Here is a 12,500-nt window from a genome sequence, read left to right as displayed (position 1 = left end):
CATTAGCATGCTAACACAACAATGTGAAGCTACGAGCTAACTAAAGAGCGCTAACATTAGCATGCTAACACAACAATGTGAAGCTACGAGCTAACTAAAGAGCGCTAACATTAGCATGCTAACACAACAATGCAGGACACAGGTGATTGCAGCTCGAGACGAGGACAATTTTCTACGTCGCTCGTGCTAAACTTCTCCAAGTGAACGCGCGTGTAGGAGGGGTTTGGAGGTGTGTCTCTGGAGGCTTCAGTATGGAGGAGGCGTGGCCAAACAGCAGTTTGTTTTGGTTTCATGCTGGTGCTCAAGGGCGACATCTACTGGATCAAAAAGTCGCACATTCTTCCTTTAAGAACAGACATGACGTCTCAGATGATGACAAAGAATAAAAGACAAACGGGAGGAGAGTCCGGTGGGCTGTTCGGGGTTTGATCAGAATTGAACAGCGAAGGAGTCAGTAAGAAAAACAAACAAACATGAGAACTAAAATCGACTCTCTACATAAAACACAGGACGGTGCAGAGTGAATAAAGAGGGGATGAAACGGAAAGAGGTGTTTCTCTGAATAACATAAATCCAGCAGGTATATCGCTGCGGAGCCTTGGCAGTGAACACATGAGGTCATCACTATAAAGTCCTCTCTCTCTCTCTCTCTCTCTCCCTCTCTCTCTTTGCTTTATTTTCCAACAGGGAATGAACTCAAAGCACAACATGGTCAAATGAACTACAACACCTTCAAATACAGACACGGTTTCATCTCATAATAATCTTTCTTTTTACATATACCTCAAACAAAACAAACGTTTCTACTGTGTGTGTGTGTGTGTGTGTGTGTGTGTGTGTGTGTGTGTGTGAGACAGAAGGATGGGCAAAGGAATTAACAAACACAGGTTTCATATCATGTGACAGGAACGCTGGGCAGCCTGAGGAGCTTACAGAGGGAATAGAAAGCAACCACAGGTTCACATAGGCAACCAGACGGGTGTTCAACATTTTTTAAAATCATGTAACCATGGCGGACTCATACACACAGCGAGCACAGCACGGCCTTCTTCACTCGTCTTTCCATTTCAGTTCTAGCTGACACTTTCCCCGGGGTTAGATTTTTCTCAGAGCTGTGCTTGCGTTTGGGGGGCCTGGAGGGTTGCAGGAGTTTGGCTTTTCAAGAGAGGAGTTTCTCCCGGGTTTCAGGCAGCTTGAGAGCCACCAGACCGCCGCAGACGAGGGCGGCAAAGGCCAGGAAGATGGGAACGATCTTGGTGACGCCGATGAAGGCTGCAAAGATGAAGCTGGCGAGGATGGCTGCAAACTTGCAGATTCCATTTAGGATACCGAAGGCCGTCCCTCTGCAGAGTCACAGAGACAGAGACAGATTAGATGATTAAACTTCATACGGCTGAACGAGGGAACTGAATATATTTTGACAATGCAAGTCGTTTTCTCCGAGTGAGATTGGATTGCTGCAAGAATAAGCAATAAAAAAATCTATAAAACGAGAAATGAGAAATTTGTAGACAAAAAAAGAGTCGAGTCATCTTTGTGTGAGACTTTTAAGATGAATTACAATTCATGATATCCTTAGTAGAGGAGCGTAATTATCCTTTTGCAAGAACTTAAATAATCAATCGGTGAGATGTGTAGAGAGTGAGATGATAAAGGTATCTCACTATCTGATCAGACATTAAGGAAACATGTTGAAGTGCTGGCTTCTCTGACAACAATGCAGCAGCCAGTATGTCCTCCTTCTAACTTTAGATTCTGCTCCTGAATGCTCTGGATTTGTTTGGACCAGAGAAGGTAGGCGCTTTTAAGGCGTCCCCACACGGCCGTTTTGGACGCCCCTCGGTTTGCCAGATATGAGAGCAGTTATCAGGCTGCAGTACCCGTTTTAAACACTAGGGGTCAGAGTTACATACTGCTCCTTTTAAATAAATTAATTTAGCTATGTTAATGGTTTTTACATTTTAGCATTTGATCATCTTCAGGATCTGGTGTTTACCTGCACACAGAGAAACCTGGTTCTTCATCTCCCTGTATACATAATCAATATGAGTATCCTCCTTTATGAGTACTGCATCTTATCTGTGCAGGCGTCTCACTTACTCCATCGTACGTGTTGATAACCGGTGACCTGTAACCTGTTCACTAAAGGCTTGACATCAGTGGAAAATGGTGACCATTGGAATAAAGGGAGCCAGAGAAAGACCTAATGGAATAGGAGATTAGATAAAATGTGGGATCATCTTTTACTGCACCTTTTAGCAGAGGGATAGAGTTCAACAGAAATGACCTCTAATCCATTCCAGGCCGCCACGCTGGCACCATAGAAGAGACACTGCCAGCATATTACAGCTCCTTGGCTGAAACTCAGCAGCAACAGGAAAGTACAGGCCGCGGACACCAACATGGAGCCACCTGAAACAAGAGAGAAACCGTCAGGACAATAACTACACGCACACACACAAATATCTATAGAGCCACTGATAACCAAAAGGTCACCTATAATTCTGATTCGTCCGATCTTGTCCATGAACAACGCTGAGATGATGTTGCCAGGCAACACAGCCAAACTGCCCAGGAAGCTGACCATGTAGATAATGATGTCGTTCTCTTCCTGGAAGTTCATATGGCAGCCTTTCTTTGGGTGGAGGAAGGTGGTGTTCTCCATTCGACAGTCTTTGAACTTCTCCTGCCAGAGGTCTGGAGAACACAAAAACATTAATATCAACAATATTTATTAGAGGATCTCAGGGTGGCCGTGTCCCATTAGCCATAAGGTTTTCCTGAAAGTGGACATTTGTTAACCCTAACCCTAAGTGCACAAGGGGCAATGACTGTTGATGAAAGGGGTGTAGGTGAGTTTTCTTGGCTCTCTCTTCTCAGATTCCCGGATCATGGGTTATGGTTGGGGAACAACAGTTTTGCTCGCGCATTGGTTTGCTGTTCCAAACGTCAATACACTACAGGGATTCTGGGTAATAGCCTTAAGTGAAGGGAGGTCTGATTGTGGAAGGTGTGCATTAAGGGTGCAAGAGGGCGACCCATGCAGAACAACACTAGAGAAGTTGGACTCCGCACGGTCTAGCACCCCTTAGCAATGGGGGAAGTACGGATATTGGGAAAGGGCCGGTGACTCAAGATGATCCAATCCAATAAAATGTTTGATACATGGCCCATGAAAGCGATTTTTAACAATAGGGCGATTCCATCTTCAAAACTGGGACCACCCAAGGAGCACCTGAATGCAGCGTTTCTGTGTTTCTTCCCTTCTGTGTCAGGTCATACGACCAAACACCAGCGTTCCCTTTAGTAAGAAATCTTGGATTTGGCCCTCTGGCAAAAAAAAGCCCAGGATTTTTGAGAGGGACCTGGAGGCTATTTTTTATTTCTAAAAGGTCCATAGAGGTCAAATCAATAATCAAAACATCTCAGCCAGAGAATGGTCACATAATTGAGGTTTTAGACCCAGCTACTTCTTTCTAGATTATATGTGGCCCTTTGTTGAAGATGGTTTTTGGACTTGAACAGAAGTGAGCCTCATTTTGCCTTTTTAAAGGTCCAACAAATAACTAAAAGCAATCATTCTTTGACGTCGTACGATACCTGTGTTGTAGAAGACGGTGTTTTTGATGGTGCAGTTCTCAAAGAAGGTGTTTGTTGACTTGACGTCCTCAAAGTAGCAGTTTTCAAAAAGAGAATCCTCAAACTTCACCGACTTAATCTCGATGTTTGCAAACCTAACGGAGAAAAAAAACAGGAACGTGGTGACTTTAAAGAGCATGACCTAAGTCTGAGTGAAGTAGATGTAAGTGCTTGATGATGCTGAGGAAACGTACTTGTCATGGATGTACTCGCCCTCGCGGTGGACCTGGTTGACCAGAGAGAAGTTGAAGTGGAAACGCTCGACCCGCTCTCGGTGAAACACTCGGACCTTGGACTCGTACTCCTCGTACTGCATGTATTTGATCATATCAGGGAACCAAACTCCCAGGCCGTGGTAGCTGAAACATACAGACACATAACAACATGATCACTTTCAAACATAATGATCTGCATTACAACATCTGATTGGTTGATTTGGGTCTTTAGCTTTCCTGTCAGATTAGCTCAGACTTGGAGAAGTTTTAAAAGATCACAGTTTAAGGTTTCCAATGCAAATGCACCAAGAAGGACATGTTAGGTGTTTTCAGACCACATGGAGTTTTTAATAGCTCTAGGAACTGTTGGATCCCCCCTTTTGTTGTCAGTCCTCACCGCAGGAACTACTTTAGTTCCCAGAACCCCGTTAAGAGGAACCTTTTCAGCTCAGTATAGGTACTCTTCCAGCACTGTGGCTGTGAGAATGAAGACTGGTAAAAGTCTCTCCCTAGTGGATAGTTCCTCTTAAAAAAGTCCCCAGAAGGGTTTGTTCCAAAAACACCTTCATCCATCAATCCATCCAACCCTCTACTATCTTTCGCTTATCCGGGGCCAGACTTCCCTCTCCCAACAACATTCTCCAGCTCCTCCTGGGGGATCCAGAGGTTATCCCGGACCAGAAGGGATATGTAATCCTTCCAGCGAGCTCTGGGTCTACCACTGGGTCTCCTCCCAGTTGGACTTGCCCAGAAGACTTCTAAAGGGAGAAGTCCAGGAGACGTCCTGATAAGATGCCCGAACCAGCTCTACTGGCTTCTTTCGATGTGTAGTAGCAGCGACTCTACTCTGATCTCCCTCCAGACGTCTGAGCTCCTCCCCCTCTCTCTCAGGCTGAGCCCAGACACCTTCAGGAGGAAGCTAATTTCAGCTTCTTGTATCCGCGATCTTATTCTTTTGGTCACTGTGTGAGGGTTGGAACGAAGATGGAGCCGTAAACTGAGAGCTTTGCCTTCAGGCTCCGCTCCCTCTTCAACACAACGGTCTGTCAGAGAGCTGCAATACTGCCGACGCTGCAGCAATCTCGTGATCTAGTTTACCCTCACTTGTGAAGAAGACCCTGAGATACTTGAACTCCTTCACTTGAGGCAGAGACTCTCTTCCCACTTGGAGAACACCTATTGAGTATATCTAACTGCAACGTTTTTTCCCCTAATTGTGGGTCTGCAAACTGAACACGGTCTGTACCTGAACGCCATGCAGAACCAGATGATAATCAGGAAGAGGCCTTGCAGTCTGAGCTCTGGAGCTGACAATGACATGATGTTAGCCATCACCTGAAAGAGGCACGGGAAGAGGATTAGTATAATTTTAGATCTGCAACAAAAAAGAGAATGAAAAACTGAAAATCCTTTTTTTAGTAAGACGAATGCAAAGTTTAGTTTCAGTTCAGTTGACATTCGGACCTGCTGCAGCATGGTCATGTGTCTGACCGTCCAGCGCTGGAAGGCGGTTCCAGTGTCGCTCTGGATCTCTATGAACTCGTCCTCCTGGGTTTGTGGAGTCTTAATGTTGGTCACCTTCAAAAGAGGAGAGAGGGATCAGCATAAGACGATCTTTTGATGCAGAGATTTTTAATAGTCTGGAATGTAAACTTGGAGAATTAGGTCTTCAATAAAATCCATTTCCTCTCGTTCAGGGGTCTCCAACCTTTCTTCATCTGAGAGCTACTTTGAAAAAATGAAAGTGGCCAAGAGCTACTTGCATGAAATCGCTTGCTGTTTGTACACTTGTGAAATTGCAATAAGCCAATGCTTATCAATAATCTTAAATTCACATCAAGGTCCAAGAAAACATTACTACTACTACTACTACTACACTTGTTTTTATGGGCCAAATATTTTAATAGTGGGAAGAGGTGCATTTACTGCCGTCAGATTTTTTTTTATTTTTTAACACAGTCGGTCAACCTATAGGCGAGATACTGAAAACCTGCCCGCGAGCTACCTGTTAGAGACCCCTGCTCTAGTTTGTGTTTCTGAGTGGGTAAAGTAGACGCTGATGATTACAGACTGTAAAAAACAGCTTACGGTGAAAACCCTCTCTGGCTCTCCTTTGGCCTTCCAGTTGGTGTCATGAACGTTTCTCAGCACCATCCACGCCTCGTCATGTCGTGCATTCTGTAACAAACAAACAAACAAACATGTCTCTTAGTGTGCGTCCTGTGAAACCTCTCATCTTTGATTTTCACATAAACCGCAGACGGGTTGTGTAACAGCGTTCCCATGGCGTCCTCTGCCTCTTATCGGACAGCGAGATGTGTGAGCAGCACTGACACATAAACACAACACCACATGTGGTCGGAGGCCTGACAATGTCCTGGATGAGAAACAGGGTGGGCGGTGTTCTGGTGGCGTCTTAGCAGCCTTTTGCTACCTTTGCACAGCAGTGGGATGTTACTGAGGGGGGCTTATGACTCATCATGTTTAAACCAATCACAGCTCGACATTCACTTACAATGTTGTTGTTGTTCTTAATCTGACATGTGTCTCTTATCTTTTGGTTTTGCAGCTGAAGTAGTTATTTAAAGCATGTTTTTCATATCTCTTAATGTGAGGTCATCGGGTCTGACCTCCAGCAGGAAGCGAGGGCTCTCCGGCATGAAGACGACTCCGATGAGTGCAGCCAGCGCCGGGAAGAGACACACGAAGACGAATATCCTCCAGCTGTGGATCTGGAACTCTGTGCCGATGGCGAAGCCCCAACCTAAAACGCCATCAAGTGAAATTCAAGTGTTAATGTTTAAAAGCTCCTGTGAGGAATCTTTAGGCGGTCACAAAAACAATTCATTTTGTTTTTTCTGTTGTTGTGTTTTATGAAGCCTGTGAACGCTGACAAGAGGAAGGTTTATCCCCCCCCCCCTTCTCCCTCAGTCTGCTGTTTTTCATCGCCCTGCACTCCCCCTTTTTCTCAATTTGATTGTTTTTAAGTCAAAAGTTTCTATTGAACTGCTTAAAAAAACACAAACAAACAGAAAGTTGAATGAAACTGAAATAAATATAATTAATATCTTCTCTCTGAGCCGCCTTGAGATACTTAGGTTGAACTTCAGAGCAATCCAGACTCTTTGTTTTCTATGCACACTATTTTAAATTCTTTGTTTTAATGTGCATCTGAAACACGTGTTGTCATGTGTGTGTGTGTGTGTGTGTGTGTGTGTGTGTGTGTGTGTGTTACCGTAGTGAGGGATGATGCCCCAGGCGGTGAAGGAGGCGTACAGGCCTCCCAGCATCCAGAACATGCAGAGCCAGCTCAGATGTTCCCCTCGTTTGTCCATCTGCAGGAACTCAGTGAAGTAGGTGTACACGATCGGGATGGAGCCGCCGATCCTGGAGGAGGGAACGCCAGAATGAAAAGTGAAAATACAAACTGTATGTCGTCCGCTGTCTTCGGCCGTCATCCTGGATTTAAAAGGTTTGGTGAGGTGGGATTGTACATTTATAAAGTGTGTTGTCTTCAGAGGAGGATACAGACGCTTCTTAGATTTTCACCGTCAACTGAACACTTTGGATAAACTTAAACCTGCTGTCAGCAAAACATCAAATATGATTTTTTAAAGACTAAATACGGGGCGGCAGTGTCCTAGTGGTGAGTGCACGAGCCCCATGTACAGAAGCTATTGTCCTCCAAGTGGACGGCCCTGGGTTCAAATCCGACCTGCGGCTCCTTTCCTGCATGCCATCAGAGGCGCTGTTTGTCAAAAAGTAAGGCGTGCAACTGCTTGGGGGCCCAAGTCCAGAAGGGGGCCCCCAAGGGCCGACAAACTTTAAAGCAAAGCAGTGGCCCAAAATGTGAAAATTTTGCAACGACAGTAGGAAACCTCCCTAAGGTATCTGACCGGTCTCCCTCTTGTTGCGCTGCTCAGCGTGGCGTGCACTTTAGCTTTGAAAACCAGCATTTGTCAGAGAATGTCACCGAAGCAAAATGAAGAGGAAAAAGATGAACGCTGGTTGGAGGGGCCCACAATGAATTTTTATATCTTGGGCCCCAACAGACTCTAGAATCTCTGCATGTCTCTGTCGCCGACCTCTGACTCTGTCACATGTCCTGTCTCTCAATAAAGTGCCCCCCCCCCCCCCAAAAAAAGGCCTTGAAAAAACAAAAACATAAAGACTAAATATGTTGATCGTGAAGTTTTTGGTTTTCATTGGAACTGGAACACTGTTGACGATTGTTTTTATTAGTGGTTTGGGGAAAGTTCACCATTCAGAAGAAATAAAAACAAACAGTTTAGAAGTGTAACTCTTCACTGTAATATTTCATGAACCACATTACATGTTGTCTGATTTTGTAATGAGCGCAAAAAGCTTTTGAATCCCAAACATGACTCCCTTTATCTCTGAAACAGAATCAGAATTAGTTATTTGGATTTTTATGTTTTTTTTGCCTTTATTGAACAGGACAGCTGAGGAGAGACGGGGTCATGTTTTTAGGGGAGAGAGGGGGGCCGACATGCTGCAAAGAGCCGAGAATCCACGGCCGCTGTGGCGGGGGCTTTTAGCCTCTGTACATGGCGTGCAACATAACCACAGGGTTATATCTAACGGCCTCATGAGACACATTTCTCTCAGTGTTTTTGATGACTCCAGGACTCACCAGACCAGAAAGAAGAGAGCCAAGGTTACGGATTAACTGAATGATAGAATCATGATTAACCAGAGTGACAAACGGGCTTATTCATGGATCACAGGCGTTTTTAACACGAGGTCTACAAGCTCAAATTAACTTTTAATATCTGAAGAGAACTCTTCTTCACTGCCTGACATGCAGAAATATTTTTATTGTCCACTTACTTTTAAGTACCAAAACCTTCATCAGGCTTTATTTGTGAACGTCTCGTGTTGCAACATTGCGAGACAATAAATGCATTTTGGCAGACGGTCTGCAAAAGTGAACTTGCATTCTGTGTTTAAGTCTTTCCTCGCCTGCAGCTGTCATGTGACCGGAGACGGAACAAACTGTGAGCCTGAATCCATTTCACTTCGGGGAGACCAGCAGGTGAAATTACCCGTTTAAATATTTTTGCTTAATGTCATATTTATGGATGTTCTTTTAAAGATATTATTTGGACCTTTTTGCCTTCATTAGATCGGACAGGTGAAAAGAGACAAGAGGTGTTGGAAGAAGAGAGTGGTGGGACGACATTCAGCAAAGGGCCGAGGTCGGATTCCAAACGGTATTCTAATGGGTTTGTTGTTGTCTAGCTCTCTCAGTGAAATGTGCACAGTTCTTCTTCTGCAGATGTGCGTGTCACTGACTGAGTCGGGGCTCGTTATCACAACGGACCAGTTTGAGTTTGGTGACCTCGTGCACTTTGTCTCAGCAAAAAGCTGAAACGTCAATACCGCAGGTCATGGTGCATTCAGGCTGCAATCGTTATGTGTCTTTAAAAAGCTGCAAAATCAATCCCTGCACAGCTCAGAGGGCGCTGACGACGGCACAGAGACGAGAAATAAAAAACTTCCATTACAGCAGACAGAAAGCATCGTTAGCTTGTCTTAAATTAGCAGCATCGAGGTTAAACGTTTTCTTTAATGATGAATATCAACGACAAACTGAGCCAACTCAGTTACATACCTCCCTCAATGTCCATATTCTGTGTGCATGGAGGTTTAAATGTCAGGTGGGGGGTGGGGTTAGTTTTAAATGCAAATACAGAAATGTGCTTCCACCCCGTAAATGTAACGTTCAAAATGTCTTCCATGAAATGACCATTTATAGAAAAGGTCAGTCTTTTAAAAAAAAAAACAGCCAGTGGGCGTTTTTGTCCAAGTGAGGCCTCCAAACGTTAACGTGCTAAATGTGAACGTGTCTCACCCGAAGCCGGAGCAGAACCTGAAGAAGAGGAAGAATCCGTAACCCTGAGCGAAGCAGGACAGGAAGGAGAAGACCAGGTCGATGGTCAGGACGTAGATCAGACACTTCCTCCTCCCCATCTTATCGCACAGACCCCCCCACACCAACGCCCCCACCATCATGGCCACATACACCAGCAGACCTGCAAACACAAACAAACAAACATCCTCATTAGGAAGCATTTTCACCTTTAAATAAATCACACTTGATCTCATTGCAACACTCGGTAAAGGAAGCAGGATTTTATATCTTTGCAGGGACAAACTATTCCAGATCTCCACAAGGGGGCGCCCTTTACCCTCACATGAGCACGCAGGGAAGCAGGAAATCATCACATTTTGTACAGTAATTCAGCTTGATGCTTCTTTCTTGATCAATTTTTCAGAGACATTGTAATAAGGTAGCAGGAAAAAATACACCTAGACTGATAATAGCCTTCTTGGGAAATCTGAAGGTCACAGCGCTTCACTGCCATGAAATTCACATTCGTTATTTCTCCATCCAGCTCGCGTTTTGATCACGTAGGATACGTGTTGCTGGAGTTTGTCTCTGTTGTCATTTTCTTTACATGTTGTTGTTATTAGATTGCATCTTTTATTAATGCAGAATTGATTTTGTGACACTTTCTTGCAGATTACCACGGCAGGCTGGAGCCTCTCCCAGAATGCACTTGGAGGGAAGTGTACTCTGTAATTTATTTTTTTGCTCTACGGCAACAACTGTGACCGAACGCGCCGCCGCCCATCACGCCACCCAGAAGATTATAATGATTATTTTTCTGCCTTTACATGATTCTGGAGAAGGGGGGGGGGAATAGTCAAGACTCAAACCTACAACCTGTTCACCGTGTGGTTTAAACCTTCAGACTCCATACCTGCTGCCTGCTCTGTGTTTTTACTACGCACAGCCCTAATTACAGTGTGACTAAGCAGCTTAACGGCACGTGGAGCCATAGTGTGCACCTTCCCTGAGGATTACTAGACTCTCCAAATGCCCCGGCGCTCCACGTCTCATTCAACACAGACAAAGAGTCAAGGCCAACATGTCACTTATATCTGGGCCTGGTTGTTGCTTAAGGCCATGTGGACGCCTTGGTTATGTATACGGACAGGTTGACAGGGCGGCCCGCTCTGAGGTGGAGGTCGCGATCAGGCCCTGAGGCAACATACCTCGACCCGCCTCTTAAAGTGTCCTTGAGCAAACCGGAGACTGAATCCTTTGTGGAGAAATTATAATTTCCCTTTTTCTTGCAGAAGACGTTCTCTGCACCATTAGCTCATCTAGTTAAAAACAGTGAGAGACTTTTGGAGAGCTCAGATTCTCCAGACGCTGCAAGCTGTCTAAAGAACTTCATGCAAGCATAGACTTAGGCCGTATAGAAAGATGGACGACACGGCGGCTCCCTGAAAGTGAAGCCAAAACATTAAGAGCTCTTCCTTCTGATTGCAGCCGCTCATACACTCTTCCTCCTCCATGTTAACAGATGATAAATCACACTAACACATTATCATATATTGTAACGTAAACACAAGTGTTACTGAACCTTCGATAACGCCGAGTGTCCGCTTCAAAGTTAAATTAATATTTTGGTCAGAGGAAGGGGCGGGACTTTAACACAGCACTGATTAATACACCTGCACAGACCCTGCCTCCAAAGAAAGAAGATTTTTAGTTATGTTTGACAAGCAAAAGACAAAATATCTCAAAACATGCAAGCATAGACTTAGGCCGTATAAAATGATGGACGACACAGCGGCTCCCTAAAAGTGAAGCCAAAACATTAAGAGCTCTTCCTACTGATTGCATCCTACTCCATGTTAACAGATGATAAAGCACACTAACACATTATCATATATTGTAAAGTAAACACAAGTGTTACTGAAGCTTCGATAACGCTGAGTGTCCGCTTCAAAGTTAAATTCATATTTTGGTCAGAGGAAGGGGCGTGACACCTGATACCTGCACAGACTCTGGCTCCAAAGAAAGAAGATTTTAAGTTACGTTTTAGTTACAAGCAAAAGACAAAATATCTCCAAAACACAATTTGTTCCCAGTTTGTCAGTTAACTTTATGAATTGTAGGCGTTTAGGGTCGTTCAAAGGTCTCTGAGTGTAACTGTACTGTCGTGAATCCCACAGGTGCAGTGTCCCTCAACGTGCGTTTGTTGATGCAGACGCAATGTTTCTCTGTGTCAGATGGATTTATTGACTTCTTCTTATCAAACCTGTGAAATAACTCAGAAAAAGAATAATCTCCAGAAAGCCTTAAGGCGTCGGGACTATTCATAAATAGAAGGACCGAAGAACGAGACAAAAGGCTTGATTCCTTGGGGTTGTTCGGTGCAAAAACACAACGTAATAATAATAAATGCTAGAAAGCATCAAAAAATCGCCGACCTTATTCCTCAGACGGCAGCGGGGAAGCTTCATAACACTGCCTTATAATTTATGCATGACCTTTTAAATTGCAATTGCAGGTTTATTCTACAGTTTGCTGCATTGCAAGCGAGAGAGAGAGAGAGAGAGAGAGAGACAGCGAGAGACAGAGAGAGAGAGTGAGAGAGAGAGAGACAGAGAGAGAGAGAGAGAGACAGAGAGAGACAGAGAGAAAGACAGAGAGAGCGAGAGTGAGAGAGAGAGAGAGACAGAGAGAGACAGAGAGAGAGAGACAGAGAGAGACAGAGAGAGAGAGAGAGTGAGACAGAGAGAGACAGAGAGAGACAGAGATAGACA

At 44.5% G+C, this 12,500-nt stretch overlaps 1 protein-coding gene across 1 annotated transcript in view; it reads right to left on the bottom strand.

Moving 5' to 3' along the window:
• Positions 1–287: 287 nt before the first annotated feature.
• The window catches only part of sv2ba (synaptic vesicle glycoprotein 2Ba), a 22,022-nt gene continuing 9,809 nt past the window's right edge, over positions 288–12,500 (bottom strand). Inside the window, exons 3-13 of the mRNA XM_061044657.1 lie at positions 9,730–9,910; positions 7,090–7,241; positions 6,485–6,618; positions 5,943–6,032; positions 5,319–5,432; positions 5,101–5,189; positions 3,834–3,998; positions 3,601–3,734; positions 2,497–2,697; positions 2,253–2,412; positions 288–1,343 (exon numbers count right to left, since the gene is read on the bottom strand). Coding sequence (XP_060900640.1) covers positions 1,160–1,343; positions 2,253–2,412; positions 2,497–2,697; positions 3,601–3,734; positions 3,834–3,998; positions 5,101–5,189; positions 5,319–5,432; positions 5,943–6,032; positions 6,485–6,618; positions 7,090–7,241; positions 9,730–9,910 — 1,604 coding nt within the window. The 3' untranslated portion in view covers positions 288–1,159. The remainder of the gene's footprint in view (positions 1,344–2,252; positions 2,413–2,496; positions 2,698–3,600; positions 3,735–3,833; positions 3,999–5,100; positions 5,190–5,318; positions 5,433–5,942; positions 6,033–6,484; positions 6,619–7,089; positions 7,242–9,729; positions 9,911–12,500) is intronic.

The sequence above is a fragment of the Labrus mixtus genome, chromosome 1 (assembly GCF_963584025.1).
Source record: "Labrus mixtus chromosome 1, fLabMix1.1, whole genome shotgun sequence".
Taxonomy (NCBI): Eukaryota; Metazoa; Chordata; class Actinopteri; order Labriformes; family Labridae; genus Labrus; species Labrus mixtus.
This window is presented reverse-complemented; position numbering and strand designations above follow the sequence as displayed.